The following is a 17,519-nucleotide window of genomic DNA, read 5'->3' as shown; positions in this document are numbered from 1 at the left end:
ATTTCCCGTGCAAGAAATCTATAACAATAACAATTTCTACAAACACATGATACAATTATACAGACGCAGCAGACATCATAACTTCAAAAGGGCTATGAAGCCCCTGGTGAATGGAAGGTAATCAGGCTTAATCCAAGGGAAGGGTAGTTTGGATTCCTTGGATCAAGAGCCCTTCGTCAACAACAAGGCATCCCTTCAAATGTAAAAAAAATGGAAATCGACTTTAATAATGGAATGTTTGACGATATTTCACTGTATGATCCTGGTGATTTAGTGCTTAGTTTTAATTATAATAATACTTGACGATGTTCTCCGCCCTACATAAGTCTCCCAGCTCAGGCTGACATTTTACAATCTCTTATTTGAAACTCATCATTTGTGATGGAATGTGACGAAAATCATCGTACATGGAGTATAACAGGAAAGCCATCCTGTATGATGGGTTATCCTCGGTAATGCACATATATGTCACAGTGTCGCGTAGCTCGATCGCTAGCGCACTCAGCTCACACACTGAGGTCCCGGGTTCAATTCCCCGGTACGGCAGTAAACAGTAGGACGTGTTTCCTCAAGGTACCTACTCTTAACCCATCGGTAAAATGGGTACCTGGGTGTTAGTCGACTGGTGTGGGTCGCATCCTGGTACAAAAATTGACCTAATTTGTCTGAAATGCTCAGCATTTCGGACATTTCTATAATATAGTAGTATGTCATTGATGTCAGCTAGGACTGTATACCTAGAACATGTACTTGTAGAAATAAAGATATTATATTATGTATAATAACGGACTTATATGGACCTATACCTAAATATACTTACTAAAAGGAAATTTATCCTGCATGCTGGATTATATCAGGGAAAATCATCTTACATTTTGGATATAAGAGGAAAAATAATCCTGGGTGAAGGAGTATAAAAGAAAAACCATCCTACGTGGTGGAGCATGACAGGGAAGCTATCTTTCTTGGTAAAATAAAACAGATAAGCTATCCAGCATGATGTATATAGGAGAGTCACTCTTTATGATGGAATATAACGGGCAAGCCATCTTGTATGAAGTATAACAGGAAAACTTTCCTGTGATCGAGTATGATACGAGAGAAAAGGAAGACTATTTGAACTATTACCAGGATAACCCAAGAAAGCCCAACAATGTCTTATTACCACTGCTTCCCCAGGATGAGACCCATAAGTCAGCTAACACTGGGAAAAGTAAATATACCCAAGCTCCAAGTCTCCTCTCGATTCAGGCTCGAACCCGGGTCCGATTGTTAGCTGAAGACGCTATTACTGAACCAAGGACCATTATGTGTGACGAGTAAGATAGGAAAATCACCCTTTAGCTGGAGTGTGACAAGATTAAATTAAATTTGAAAAGCGCTAAATTCATAGGGGCCATACAGCGTTTAGGAAATGGGAAGCAATCAGATTTGATCTAAGAGTTTTAGTTTAATATGTTTATTATGCACCCCATATCCATGGGGTCAGTAGTCAAAAGATTACAGAGGTACATAATGGGTCCAGGGACTGGACCCCAAAGCTTTGATAGCTGAACTAAGTACAAAGGTAATGAACTCACAAGTTACAGAGGTAATGAATCATGCAAGTAAATTTACTTACAAGAAATAAGCTCAAACGTTCCTCCCTTGCAAGGTCCCCGAGCTAAGCTTTGCCAAAATTAATATTTCTCATTCTAGTTTAGGTTAAAGGAAATTACCTTATATTTACATATAACAAAATTAGAAACAGGCAGGTTAAATCTGGCAGCGCTGAGCATGTTCCTGGGAATGTCGGTATATCCACCCAGGCAGGCTGGAGGACCGCCCGAGTGCACTCATTTATGTGCTCTATCTAATCTTCGATGAAAAAAATGGACGCTACCCAACCAAAAGTCAATTAAAGGAACCAAGAGCTGAAACTCAACACCCACAAGCTCATTTACGTACAAATACATACCCACGTAAAAAGTATAAGTTTTTAGTAAGCACGGAAGCTGGTACCATCTGTCCCTATACACGTGACAGGGATTGACAATATGACGGGGGATGATGGGGCGGGTACACCACTCGCCAGATTCATTACTCATGTGTGGACGGATTAATGTTCAATTAAATTATTATTATAATCAAAAAGAAGCGCTAAGCCACAAGGGCTATACAGCATGTTCAATTAAAAATAACTACAAAAAATTCCCCTTCTCAAACTTTTTCTATAAGACCGAATACAGCTTACTGCAGTAATGTGTTGAGGTGTGCTTTTTTTTTTTTTTTCTTTCGTGCGTGAGGGTGTGGGCTGGAGAACTTCCTGATGGTTGAGGCAGCTGCCACACCACCGCTGGCCACCTGGGCAAGCGCCTCGCCATGCCCAGTTCCACTCCACCCCACACCGTGGATTGCATTCCAGTTCTTGGGCCAATCATTTTCATTAACAATCTAGCGAGATTACTCACCGAATACAACATGCACAAGAAAGCACTAACACCAAATGAAACCTTGACAATCTTACAATCACCAAGTATCCCCTTTTGGGGGATGTCTACAGTGGTTGTCAGTCTTTTTTTCCTGCAAGGTATGTTTGATAGCTGATCATTATTAGTATCCCCTTCAATCAACTTCAGCGCTAAACCCTAAAGGCCATGTAGTGCTGTGGGGAGGGATGTGCAAAGATTAAGTTCTAGTGGTACACTCTGTAATCACAATTTTACTACATGTAAACCAAACAATAACCAAATTTCTGTAAACTCAGCATTGTAATCCCTATAGAGAATAAACTTTGAATTTGAATTTGAAAGAAAAGGGGTGTGCAAAGTTAGGGGTTAATGGAGGTATGGGTTAGTAATAAAAAAAATGATGCAATAAGTTAGTTTCAGTGACAGCGAATGATAACTTGAGTTAGTTTTGATCTGCTTCATTATTATTATAGTCAAGGGGGAAGCGCTAAACCCGGAGGATTATACAGCGCCTGGGGGGGGGGATGTGGAAGGCATTCAGGCTTAATTCGGGGAACTGGAGCACAGATCCAATTCCCTAAATCAAGAGCCCCTCACCAACATCAAGGAACCTTCCTTGAGGGGTGATCTGCTTCAAACGTTCAGCGCTGGTTAGTTGTTTAATTCTAAATGTAATGCACTGTACTATATTAAACCACTAAAACCTATTAGGTGTTTGCTTTAGCTACTACTTGGTAAATGGTTCCATTATATTGCATATCTGTCGCTAAATCACTTTGTTTATATTCTTTCTGAATCTGATCTTGTCAAACCCGAAACCAGTTTTGAACTCTTTCCTGGTCAAATATCCTCAATACTGTACAAGCATAACAGCGCTAAATCCACCTCAGTACTGTATCTATTTTTTTCCCACCTTTGACGCAAACTCCCTCTGACTTTTTGTCAGCGATTGCTTTATTATACCAACTGATATTTTCGTTATGTCACTCCCCACTACTTTTCCTGACTCTTGCCTTGCGCATACTACTAACCCTCGCTAGTGCTAGTTTCTCGGATATTTCATAAATTATCAAAACTAAACGCTACACCCACAAGGGTCATACATTATTATTATTATAATCAAGGGGGGAAGCGCTAAACCCGGAGGATTATACAGCGCCTGGGGGGGGATGTGGAAGGCATTCAGGCTTAATTCGGGGAACTGGAGCACAGATCCAATTCCCTAAATCAAGAGCCCCTCACCAACATCAAGGATTATTATTATAATCAAGGGGGAAGCGCTAAACCCGGAGGATTATACAGCGCCTGGGGGGGGGATGTGGAAGGCATTCAGGCTTAATTCGGGGAACTGGAGCACAGATCCAATTCCCTAAATCAAGAGCCCCTCACCAACATCAAGGAACCTTCCTTGAGGGGAAGGGTCATACAGAGCTGACATATTTAACTGAAAAAAAAAAAATTCTTTGTGCAGTATACATAATGTGGCTGACATGTAATAAAATATTAAGCACAAAAGAAAAGAAAGCCACTAGCATTCTGCGCATTACGGGCACATCCTGCCCTGCACTGTTGTATGACCCTTGTTGATTCAGCTTTTAGTTCAAGATTATATAATAGAACATCCTGATTTCTCTTCATTGTATGCCTATTAATTATTATTATAATCAAGGGGGAAGCGCTAAACCCGGAGGATTATACAGCGCCTGGGGGGGGGGGATGTGGAAGGCATTCAGGCTTAATTCGGGGAACTGGAGCACAGATCCAATTCCCTAAATCAAGAGCCCCTCACCAACATCAAGGAACCTTCCTTGAGGGGTATGCCTTTTAAGATTATTATAATCAAAAAGAAGCGCTAAGCCACAAGGACTATACAGCATGCCTTTTAAGAGTGCATTATTATTATTATTATTAAAAAAAAGCGCTAAACCACAAGGGCTATACAGCTTTCAAGGGTGCATGTTCAGAGATTTCAGTATATTATTATAATCAAAACTAAGCACTAAACCCACCAGGGTCATACAGCGCTGCAGGGTAGGGTATGTGAACTATGTAATATACTTGATCTGAAACTAGCAAGGGTGACTTATACCTTATATATAAATTCAAGGAGTCTAGTGTCCCTATTACACACATTTAAGTATTGCTGTCAGAGAGAATCTGGGGTCTTTTAAATGAGACATTTACTAATTGTGGTTATTTTAATATTCACAGGGGTAGGGGAGGGCACTAAAACACTTTGTACATATAGCACTGCATATAATAAAATGGATATTGTCTTGAGGCACTTGATCTATAAAAATGGTAGGTTTTCAGTGTAGGTGCAAACTATCAATATTATTATAATCAGAACTAAGTGCTAAACTCATAAGGGTCATACATCACTTCAGGGACTAGTACCGAACTTGCACACGAAAATCACTCACAACGAAAGCAAAAGACTTGGCAGACGATGCAACATCCCCCCAATGAAAAGCAGGGGTGTCACTAGCACGTTAAGAGACCATACAATAAGTGTCAGGGGCCCGAGACTGTTCAACTGCCTCCCAGCATATATAAGGGGGATTACCAATAGACCCCTGGCAGTCTTCAAGCTGGCACTGGACAAGCACCTAAAGTCGGTACCTGACCAGCCGGGCTGTGGCTCGTACGTTGGAAATAAGTCACTCTGTCTGACTTTTTTGGTTTATCCTAGGTTCTCTACACATATGCTGCTATGTATGATAATTCTATGTAACTGTATTTGTGTATACCTGAATAAACTTACTTACTTGCGTGCAGCCAGCAGTAACAGCCTGGTTGATCAGGCTGATCCACCAGGAGGCCTGGTCACAGACCGGGCCGCGGGGGCGTTGACCCTCGGAACTCTCTCCAGGTAAACTCCAGGGTGGGGTGTGCTAAAGGTGTAATATTCTTGATCAGAGACCAGCGAAGGTGAAGAATATAACAGAGACAGAGTTAGTAAGAATGGTAAGGAGTGGTAGAGGAAGTATATTCAAAGTCTGTGTAATAAAGCTGTTGCTGACAAAAAGTCAGAGAGTGAGAGTGAAAGTGAAAGTGAGAGTGAGAGTGTGTGTGAGTGTGAGAGTGAGTGTGTGTGTGTGAGAGCGAGTGTGAGTGAGTTTGAGTGAGTGAGTGAGTGAGTGAGTGAGTGAGTGAGTGTGTGTGTGTGTGTGTGTGTGTGTGTGTGTGTGTGTGTGTGTGTGTGTGTGTGTGTGTGTGTGTGTACTCGCCTAGTTGTACTCACCTAGTTGAGGTTGCGGGGGTCGAGTCCGAGCTCCTGGCCCCGCCTCTTCACTGATCGCTACTAGGTCACTCTCCCTGAGCCGTGAGCTTTATCATACCTCTGCTTAAAGCTATGTATGGATCCTGCCTCCACTACATCGCTTCCCAAACTATTCCACTTACTGACTACTCTGTGGCTGAAGAAATACTTCCTAACATCCCTGTGATTCATCTGTGTCTTCAGCTTCCAACTGTGTCCCCTTGTTACTGTGTCCAATCTCTGGAACATCCTGTCTTTGTCCACCTTGTCAATTCCTCTCAGTATTTTGTATGTCGTTATCATGTCCCCCCTATCTCTCCTGTCCTCCAGTGTCGTCAGGTTGATTTCCCTTAACCTCTCCTCGTAGGACATACCTCTTAGCTCTGGGACTAGTCTTGTTGCAAACCTTTGCACTTTCTCTAGTTTCTTCACGTGCTTGGCTAGGTGTGGGTTCCAAACTGGTGCCGCATACTCCAATATGGGCCTAACGTACACGGTGTACAGGGTCCTGAATGATTCCTTATTAAGATGTCAGAATGCTGTTCTGGGGTTTGCCAGGCGCCCATATGCTGCAGCAGTTACTTGGTTGATGTGCGCTTCAGGAGATGTGCCTGGTGTTATACTCACCCCAAGATCTTTTTCCTTGAGTGAGGTTTGTAGTCTCTGGCCCCCTAGACTGTACTCCGTCTGCGGTCTTCTTTGCCCTTCCCCAATCTTCATGACTTTGCACTTGGTGGGATTGAACTCCAGGAGCCAATTGCTGGACCAGGTCTGCAGCCTGTCCAGATCCCTTTGTAGTTCTGCCTGGTCTTCGATCGAGTGAATTCTTCTCATCAGCCTTGCTGGTTCATCCTCTCCTCTCTCTCTTGTAGTGTCCCTTACGTGTTGGCACATGAAGTTTTCCAGTACCACCTCCATCATCTTAGCCCTCCATGTATCTTGGCCCCCATGTGGGTCCAAGTTCTCCCAATCGATCTCCTTGTGGTTAAAGTCACCCATGATCAGGAGCTTTGCCCTGCATGCATGAGCTCTTCTGGCCACTCTAGCCAGTGTATCAACCATCGCTCTATTGCTCTCGTCGTACTCTTGCCTTGGCCTCCTGCTGTTCTGTGGTGGGTTATACATCACTGCTATTACCACCTTGGGACCTCTAGAGTGAAGTGTTCCCGCTATGTAATCACTTTCTTCTCCGCTGTCTCCTCTCTCCAGCTCATCAAAATTCCAGCGATTTTTGATCAGCAACGCCACTCCTCCACCCCCCCTGTTCCCTCTGTCTTTCCTCAGGATTTGGTATCCCGTTGGAAAGATGGCATCTGTTATCATACCTGTAAGCTTGGTTTCTGTGAGAGCTATGATGTCCGGTGATGCTTCTTTGACTCTTTCATGCCACTCCTCCCACTTATTTGTTATTCCATCAGCGTTTGTGTACCATACCTTCAGTTTCCTTTCCAACACTGTGGTTTGGGGGGCCTGTGAGGGTGGGAAACCTGGTGGCATACTGTGGGATTCTATAGCTCGGTGTTGGGTGGAGGCTGTGGGTATGGATTGTAGTGTGTGTTGGGATGGTGTGATAGGTTGTATGGTTCTGAGAATAGTTGTGTGTGCGCTTGGCCTTGCTTGCCCTTCCCTGTTATCCCTGCTTGGTCCTCCAGTTTTTGCACCAATCTCTTGTGTGGAACTGTGCCAAACGCCTTCTTGCAGTCCAAGAATATGCAATCCACCCACCCCCCTCTCTCTTGTCTTACTGCTGTCACTATGTCATAGAACTCCAGTAGGTTTGTGACACAGGATTTCCCGTCCCTGAAACCATGTTGGCTGCTGTTGATGAGATCATTCCTTTCTAGGTGTTCCACCACACTTCTCCTGATAATCTTCTCCATGATTTTGCATACTATACATGTCAGTGACACTGGTCTGTAGTTTAGTGCTTCATGTCTGTCTCCTTTCTTAAAGATTGGGACTACATTTGCTGTCTTCCATGCCTCAGGCAATCTCCCTGTTTCGATAGATGTATTGAATATTGTTGTTAGGGGTACACACAGTGCCTCTGCTCCCTTTCTCAGGACCCATGGAGAGATGCTATCTGGCCCCATTGCCTTTGAGGTATCTAGCTCACTCAGAAGCCTCTTCACTTCTTCCTCGGTTGTGTGCACTGTGTCCAGCACTTGGTGTGCCCCACCTCTCTGTCTTTCTGGAGCCCTTTCTGTCTCCTCTGTGAACACTTCTTTGAATCTCTTGTTGAGTTCCTCACATACTTCACGGTCATTTCTTGTTGTCTCTCCTCCTTCCTTCCTTAGCCTGATTACCTGGTCCTTGACTGTTGCTTTCCTCCTGATGTGGCTGGACTGACCCATCATCAGCACAGCCTGCTTGCACTCAACATAAGAATAGAGGTGCACTGCAGCAAGCCCATCCCATGCTAGGTAGGTCTTACTCACATCAAACATGTTTGGTAGAGAGCTGTAGATTTATTAGTTGTGTCATTCAATTATTATAATTAGAGAGCGCTCTAAACCGACAAGGTGTTGTTCTGTTTATCAGTACAATTATCCATATCTTACATGTGTCGATGGTTGGCAGGCAAAGATGGTTGGCCGTGGGAGGAAGGATAAGAGGTTCAGGCCTTTCCCCTCTCCCTGTCTTGGCCTATTCTTTACATTTCCTCCCCACACAATAACGTTCAGCACACTTCCCCACATCATAATAAACAGAACAATAATATTTGCTTACATTATGCTATGAACCATGATTTGCATCTCATAGCAATAATCTGAAAGAAGAAATAAAATATTAGTCTTGAGAATGGGAACAGCCAATCTGAGAACTCTGCAGTGCTCTACTGGTAGGCAATAGCTTGATAAGGCCCAGTGTTGGGTGAAACATTGTAGTATAAGGGTTCTAATACTGTCTTCATTTCCAATGATCTGCTGTTATAAAGAAACTGAGGCACAAGGGTGGCACTTTTAAATGAAATTAATGGATATTACCAAATTTATTTGTATATTTAAGGTGAAATATGGTTATCTAGTGAGAGATTGGGCCTCATTATATAAGAATCTGAACCTCTCAGAGGTATTACCCATGAATAGGTCAACCTACTACATTCTGCATTAAAATTTGGTCTTAGAACTTCAACCTATATTGTGCTCGAGTATACAATGTTCATAATAAAAACAGAAATTATAATATTAATTTTATTTTTTTAAGCCATGAAATCTATAATCCTGAGGACATCATTACAATAATGACATTAAAGCATTCATGAAAATTCAGTATTTGGAGTGCCCTCTGTCCCCATATCTCACCCACTGACATGTTTATTTGGTGACTACTGCAGTATGACTAAATTCAGAGCTTTTAACCAATCTCTACCACACAAATGTGACCACTTTACACAAGCAAAGAATTAACACACCTGAAGTACAAATGCATTTGGTAAAAACTTAACCATGAAGAAAAATATTTATACAGCATTACCTCAGTACTCGAACAGCCTCCAACTCGAACAATTTGGTATTCAAACGCTTTGTTCAGTAAAAAAAAAAATGGCTCAGCACTCGACCAAACAAACTCGACGTGTTTCTTTGCATTTTTTGGTATTTTTTATATTATTTGTATAAATAAGTCACCATAGGGCCTAAGAAGATAAGTGATAACAGTCAACCAAAAAGAAAATTGGTTAGTCACAATAGAGGTGAAACAAGCAATCATAGCGAAATACGAAAGCAGTGCCCGTGTGTCTGATCTTGCTACCGAGTTTCATATGCTGAAATCTACGATACTAAAAAATAAAGAGGCCATTAAAAAGGCTGATGATGCAAAAGGAGTGAAAGCGGTTACGAAACAAAGACCAAAGAGAAGTGGCATACACTGTGTAGTGAGACATGGGTAGGCTGCTAGTTCTGACAAAGATGCTGTTGAGAAATACATCAGTGAGTTTAGTGAGTATGTAGAGGTTGAGGGTTTTATTTCCCAACAAGTCTTCAGTTGTGATAAGACAGGTTTATTTTGGAAAAATATGCTAAACAGAACCTAGATCACTTGAGAGGAGAAGTCATGCTAGGCTTGTAAACTTCATGTTAAAATGCTTTTGTAAGTGTATTTTTGGGGGTAAGAAATGGATTAATCTAATTTACATTATTCCTTATGGGAAAAATTTATTCAGTACTCGAACAGATCGGCACTCGAACAGCCTTCTGGAATGAATTAAGTTCAAGTACCAAGGTACTACTATAATTCATCCTTAATAAAAATATAAATAATAAATTGTGATTCTTGCCTTATCTCTACCAAATAAATGTGATAATATATTTATTTATTTATTTATTCATTCTGACTGAACATACACAAAGCATGTATGCATTTGTTAAAAAAAAAAAAAAAAAAAAAAAAAAAAAAAAAAAAAAAAAAAAAAAAAAAAAAAAAAAAAAAAAAAAAATCAGTATAGATGTATAGTTATAATGCTGTCAAAAGTGAGATACTCACTAGTAAATAATTAATTGGTCCCAAAGAGCTAATGTTGCAAGTGTGGAACACTAAGTTGGAACATCACAAGTTGAGGCCCTACTGTATTTGTTCACTTCTAAGAAAAGAAGTTCACCAGATTGCTCTTGCATAGTAAACGAATACTTTTTTTTTTTTTTTTTTTTTTTCCAACAAGTTGGCCGTCTCCCACTGAGGCAGGGTGACCCAAAAAAGAAAGAAAATCCCCAGAAAGAAAATGCTTTCATCATCATTCAACACTTTCACCACACTCACACATAATCAGTTTTTGCAGAGGTGCTCAGAATACAACAGTTTAGTAGAAGCATATACGTATAAAGATACACAACATATCCCTCCAAACTGCCAATATCCCAAACCCCTCCTTTAAAGTGCAGGCATTGTACTTCCCATTTCCAGGACTCAAGTCCGACTATATGAAAATAATACTTAAATAATTAAAAAAAAAAAAAAAAAAAAAAAAACCAGAATGAAGGAATGTGCTTGATGAGGGTTCCAAACTGAGAAAGTTGCAGAAAAGTATACAGATAACTTTTGGATGTTATATCAAGGTTACTCTTGCCTTCTGTGTAGTGAAATAGGGCTTAATCCTCTCACTGTCTCATACGTAGATTTTTGTTGTTAACACCAGGGTCGTTTTGGAGATCTACATTTTGAGTGCAGCTCCTTCAGATAAACTGTGAGCAGTAAATTTTGGCCTAAACATGAGAGAATGGGTCTGTAGTGAGTATATAAAGTATAAAAAAAAAATCCTGCTTGTGGTGCATGATGGCAAAAGAAAAACCCAGAATTTATATTTGGTTTAAAATAATGACTATTGAAGAGTTTTTTGTTTTAATGGTTTTACTGGCCGTTCTTGGTATCGTCTGATAGAAAAAAACACTACTGAAATAGAGAAGATTTTTGGTTGGTTTCAGGACCAGAAGAAGCTTGAAATCAGGCTCAGAGGAAATATAAGATTTTGACAATTTTCCTGAGAATGAATAAGGCTCCCCTATATCCCCCAGTCTGTTTTATGGGTTTTTACTAAGTCTGATTCAATTATTGGGATGCTGTGACCATGACCAATCACTCCTAATTACATTTTATCCAAAAGATAGGGAAAATCATCAATTTTTTGCAGGATGAATTCAAAATGCAGGGAAAGTGTACTATAGGAGAAACCTAAAGACATGATGAAAGAACAGAGGAATGTTGCTTTATAACCTGGAATGTCTAAAGTGTTATTTTGTACTCTACTCTTAAATTTTTTTTTTTAATTTTGTGTAAAACTGACTGAATTACCGATGTCTGTGCACTTTATAGTTGAATGGGCAGTTTCTTGTGCTCGTTCAATAGAACGAAAGGTACACTAGCAAAATGGCTTAGAATGTGGTCAACTTAAGCAATAGAATTGGCTTAAAAAAGGGCTCAAAGTGGGCGAAATCGCTGATGTTCAAACTGCACCCAGACCACTAATTATACGTATGTGTAATTCCGTAAGTTTTTCCATAAATTTTTTTTATGTCATTATTTTCAGAAAAAATTCTCTATCATTTCAGATTTTTTTTTTTTAACTGGAGATATTGTGAGCACTTTCAATTTTGAGGATTCTGATTGTGAAGGAGTTAAGAGAAAACTACGCTGCAAGATTTTCTAAGCGTTTTGAAATGTGAGATTATTCACCAGTTTTGCCAATAGAAAGTTATACATAATCACACCAACACCAAAACTATCCACATCCCCCCCCCCAAAAAAAAAAAATCTTATTAACAAGCATGCAAGGGCCTAGGTAGTACAGTATGGAATACTAGGATAGTAAGAAGATAAAACACATATGAATGTACATATTTTGATATGCACTTTGAAATATATGTATACAAGATGTACATTACATACAGAAAGATTTTCAAAACATTTCTTTGGCTCATTAACTATGCATTATAGAAAAAAGTTTGTCAAAGGTTCTATTTTCTTCATTAATAAATGATCTTTTACAACGGCATGCATTAGCCAAATGTGCTTAAGAGGCATGAATCCTTAGTTCAGTAAAATAATAAACATGACTTATGAATAGTATTATTATTCAAATACCACTAGTAATACCTTTTCAGTATTGTCCAACTTGGCACAATGTCTGCAATACATAGATTTAATTTTTTTCCTTTGATGCTTTCAATTTCAGACCAAAATATTCAATCATTTGCTCAATGTATCTAAATATCATTTGTTCATTTGTATGTACAATCAAAATTGAAATGCCATCTAGGAAAACTTCATGCAACTTAACAGATGAACAAAAGTAAAGTTTCACTATGCTACTGTATCACATACAATTCAGGAAATCTATTCTCTTAGATCAACTTAGCTACACAATGACCCATGTATAAACTAATGGAATGTATTATTATTTACTAACATTTCACTCACACAATGTCAGTATATAATCCACTATCTCTGTACTATACTGAAAGTATATGCACATGTGTAGATAGATATATAAAAATATATTTGTCAGCATGCCTATGTATATTTCTAAGTGTATATAAATTTGTGTCCATAATAATATTACAATCAAACTAAGTGCTAACCCTAAAAGGGTCATACTGCGCTGAAGTGAGAGATGTACTAGAGGAATATTCAGAAGTTAGGAGAGAGTGAGAGGCAAGAATGTGCAAGGATAAAGATTAGTGGAAAGTAAAGGGGCAAAATAAAATCAAACTTGATGCAATAAGTTAGTTTTTGTTAACAAGTCAAGGAGTCTGCATCAAAGGTGGAACTTTCAGAAAGGTCATTAATGCATGTTGAGGCAGTGGTGACATCAAACATGTGTGCCTGCAACTGGTTTGAGCTTGCAGGGATAACCTATAGTCATCGAGACAAACTTTCTAGTGAATACCATAACATAACTAACTCATCTTTCTTTGAACTCCTGTATCCTAGTTAAGTTTCTATTCCACATCCTCAGTACTCTAACAGCAAATAAATACAGAAGAGCATTTGTATTCTTGTCTACCTTGATAATGCTTCCAATTATATTTTTTAGTAGTATTCATAAAATCTCTTATTCTACATTCCTCCAGGAGTGACAAGATAATTTGAAATGCCATGGCTCCCTCTTCTTGCAATTTAAACATTTTGTTGCTGTTCATGCTACCTAATTCCCAGCATATTTTGAGCAGTACGTTGTAATCATGTTGATTCTACTCTCTTCTAGTGTTAGGTTGAATTCTTCAAGTCTTTCCTCATTTCCCAATCCTTTCAGTCACATTATTAATTTCATTACTAGCTGATGAATCTTCATGTAATTAATGTTTGATTAGGCTTGCTCTATGCAATACATATGTAGGTGAGCTAACATAGGCTGTCTATACTAAATGAGTTTTTGTAAGGGTTCCTTAAAGCAGGTTTTAGGTAGGTTAGCTAGTTTTGCATATACAGCAGAAGCTATAAAAATTTACATGTTTAATGCAATGATTACTCCAGTCTCCCTTTTTATGCATCTACAATATTTCTTCTCTTGGGTTGTATTCCATGCCCTGTATTCTCATTTGTCCTCCCCTATTGTCATTACACTGCAATTCTTAGAACTGAATTCTAGCAGCTATTTTCCTGGCTACATTTACAGCATCAAATATTTTTTTTTAGTATCTTCCTCTCCTTTCCATATTCCTCAATGAGAGTGAGTGTGTGTATGTGCATGCATGTGTGTGTGTGTTTACATGTACGTGTGTGTTTATGTGTGTGTGTGTTTGTAAATAATTTTATTTTACAAAGGAAATACACTTAACACACACCCTCAACCTTATAACAAAGACTAGTCAGCTACCTTCTTGTAATAAAAAATAAAAATAATTGTACATATAAAAAATACCAAACTAACAACTTGAGGAGGGCTATGCAGCCCTAGCTATCCAAGCCCAACATCCAAAGCCATCATTACTATGAAGCCGACTATGCACCAGCCTGATGCAAATCGCCCATTTCCTCTGGTGATAAAGAAATAAAATAATTATTGCAAGTGTTGTTGTACCTGGTATTTAGCTTAGATTTACTTGAAATTGAACTGTGATGTCTACATATTTCTTACAAGACAGGTACTGAATGGCTTATTTGTTTACATTTTTCGGCTAACTCTACCCTAAAACTGCATAAGTGTAGATTGAATTTTGCAAGATGTGTTATATATCACCAATGTAGATTTCTCCAGCAATCCAAATGCAAACATAAGGCAATAATTATAATAATGAATTTGATACTATAAAAGGCATTTCACAACAATACCATAACTTTATTGTAAATTGTCTAAAGCTGTCAAAAGATGCATAAGATTTGGGAGTTCAATTAAGTATACAGAATAGGTTGTATGTATAGATTGCCCTATCAAAACATGGGATAACAAACAGGGATCAAAAAGAATGTAATGTACCAGCAGTCCCCACTCTTATGAATACAGTAGTTATATTCCTTGAGAGAGCTCTCAAGAATAAAATTTCATTATGAAAATCACTACTTCCCACAGATGCAATATTACAATAAGGGGGTTCCACTCCGTAGTGATCTAAAAATCACCAAAACAAATTAGAAATCACCAATTTTAATGCCTGAAAGAAATCATATTGAAGACCCTATTTAGCTATAAAAAAAAATCAACGAAAATATGAACTGTAAGCAACAATGGGAAAACAAACAGAACATTTTTCTTTCTTTTAACTTATTTCTTCTTGGTTTAAGTGATTCCAGGGTGTTAAGGTGGATTGAAAGGCCTTTAGTGAGGACTAAGGAAAGATATACTATCCATCATTTCATAATATGAAGCATCTAATTTTTACCCACTATCTACAATTTGGTCATCTTGCAACCCTCTTCTTTATTGGTAGTGAGTGCCAATACCCTATACATGGTGCCCACTGTTGAGCACCAAGGCAACAACCTACAGTTCAGAGTACAACTAAAGATTCTGAGCATGTTTTCAGCAGCTTGTTTATTAGCTTATGTGGTGATTTGAGTATGTAGTATAACAAGTTAACAGGTCCTAGGACCTACCAAAGGCATAACAGTGCATAAATTTTATTTTACCAAATCAAATCAATCATCGAAATTAATGCATAAGGTAAGCTATCTGGACAATACTGCAATGTTTGGAAGGATTTCAGACAAGAGAATTTGCATTCAGATGACAAGCTAAGTGAAAGGTATGCATTTCATTTTTGGAGTTCATTACTGAATTTTCGTACTGTGAAACTTAGTTAAGCAAGGACTTACTCTATATGAGCAGTGCTGTGCATGTGTTTCATTGCATGTTATTAACAGAGACAGAACCAAGAGGTGCTGAAGCCCCCCAAAGTCCATCAGCCCCAAATAATAACAACACTGATGCTGCTGCTTCAAGACAATTCCCCAAGTCCTCCTTCTATCAATTATATTGTCACTTCTAAGACCCCTTCTATATAAAACTTCTGCAATTACCCCTGGTCAAAAATAATTTTGTGTAAAAAGTGGCCAAATTATCAACTTCTGTGCATTTTATAGGGTAGTTGAAATAGTTGAATGGGTAATTTCTTATGCTCAATCACCAGAGTGAAGGCATACTAGCAAATAAGCTATGAATTTGGTCGAATGGAGCAACTGAATTTGCTTAACCCTTTCAGGGTTTCCGACGTACTAGTACGGCTTACGCACCAGGGTTTTTGACGTACTAGTACGCCTAAATTCTAGCGCCCTCAAATCTAGTGAGAGAAAGCTGGTAGGCCTACATATGAAAGAATGGGTCTATGTGGTCAGTGTGCACAGTATAAAAAAATCCTGCAGCACACAGTGCATAATGAGAAAAAAAACTTTGACAGTGTTTTTGGTTTAAAACAGCGACTTTGCACTGTATTTTCGTATGGTATTTATGATGGTATTCCTCGTCTCATTTTATAGAATGGAAGACATATTACAGAAATTGAGATGATTTTGATTGGTTTTACAATGAAAAGTACCTTGAAATTGAGCTCAAAGTAGCAGAAATCTTCGATTTTTGCCAGAGTTCAAAAGTAAACAAATCATGCTACGCGTCCAATACACGTCAACTGGCGAGTCTAATACAGTGGAACCTCGCCTAACGAACGCATCGCATAACGTTAAATCCGCCTAGCGATACATTTTAACGCAAAAATTTTGCCTCGGCTAGCGCTAAAAAACTCACTCAGTGCGGATCGTTCGAGATGCGTCCACGTGCGGCCTGAGCCCGCCTCACTTGTTCTGTGGGTGCCAGAGTTTACAAGCCAGCCACTGTGGTCGCTTCCAAGCATACAATCGGAGCATTTCATATTATCACAGCCTTTTTAGTGATTGCACCTGCAAAATAAGTCACCATAGGCCCCAAGAAAGCTTCTAATGCCAACCATACAGCAAAAAGAGTGAAAATTACTATGGATATGAAGAAAGAGATCATTGCTAAGTATGAAAGTGGAGTGTGTGTCTCCGAGCTGGCCAGGTTGTACACAAAACCCCAATCAACCACTGCTACTATTCTGGCCAAGAAAACGACAATCAAGGAAGCTGTTCTTGCCAAAGGTGCAACTTTATTTTCGAAACAGAGATCGCAAGTGACAGAAGATGTTGAGAGACTGTTATTGGTGTAGATAAATGAAAAACAAATAGCAGGAGATAGCATCTCTCAAGCGATCATATGTGAAAAGGCTAGGAAGTTGCATGACGATTTAATTAGAAAAATGCCTGCAACTAGTGATGATGTGAGTGAATTTAAGGCCAGCAAAAGTTGGTTTGAGAGATTTAAGAATCGTAGTGGCATACATAGTGTGATAAGGCATGGTGAGGCTGCTAGTTCGGACCACAAAGCGGCTGAAAAATATGTGCAGGAATTCAAGGAGTACATAGACAGTGAAGGACTGAAACCTGAACAAGTGTTTAATTGTGGCGAAACAGGCCTGTTTTGGAAGAAAATGCCAAACAGGACGTACATTACTCAGGAGGAAAAGGCACTCCCAGGACATAAGCCTATGAAAGACAGGCTTACTCTGTTGATGTGTGCCAATGCTAGTGGTGATTGCAAAGTGAAGCCTTTATTGGTGTATCACTCTGAAACTCCCAGAGTGTTCAGGAAAAACAATGTCCTCAAGGCTAATTTGTGTGTGCTGCGGAGGGCAAACAGTAAGGCATGGGTCACTAGGGACTTTTTCTATGACTGGTTACACCATGCATTTGCCCCCACTCTGAAAAATTACCTAATTGAAAAGAAATTAGACCTTAAGTGCCTCCTGGTATTAGACAATGCTCCTGGTCATCCTTCAGATGTGGCAGAGCGACTTTCTGCAGAA

The 17,519-nt window shown here is 39.3% G+C and overlaps 1 protein-coding gene across 6 annotated transcripts in view; it reads right to left on the bottom strand.

The window, feature by feature from the left end:
- Window positions 1-8,330: 8,330 nt before the first annotated feature.
- Window positions 8,331-17,519, bottom strand: part of Zip48C (Zinc/iron regulated transporter-related protein 48C) — a 58,554-nt gene continuing 49,365 nt past the window's right edge. For 4 of the 6 annotated variants that reach the window (XM_053784014.2, XM_053784012.2, XM_053784011.2 and 1 more), the window contains one exon: window positions 8,893-14,183. In XM_053784014.2, coding sequence (XP_053639989.1) covers window positions 14,105-14,183 — 79 coding nt within the window. In that variant the 3' untranslated portion in view covers window positions 8,893-14,104. Of the gene's footprint in view, window positions 8,483-8,892; window positions 14,184-17,519 lie in introns of those variants that run through there. The other 2 variants (XM_053784013.2, XM_053784015.2) reach the window with 2 other exon arrangements.

This window comes from Cherax quadricarinatus, chromosome 33 (genome assembly GCF_038502225.1).
Source record: "Cherax quadricarinatus isolate ZL_2023a chromosome 33, ASM3850222v1, whole genome shotgun sequence".
Classification (NCBI taxonomy): domain Eukaryota; kingdom Metazoa; phylum Arthropoda; class Malacostraca; order Decapoda; family Parastacidae; genus Cherax; species Cherax quadricarinatus.
Note: the sequence above shows the minus strand (reverse complement) of the source record. Positions and strands in the feature narration are given on the sequence as shown.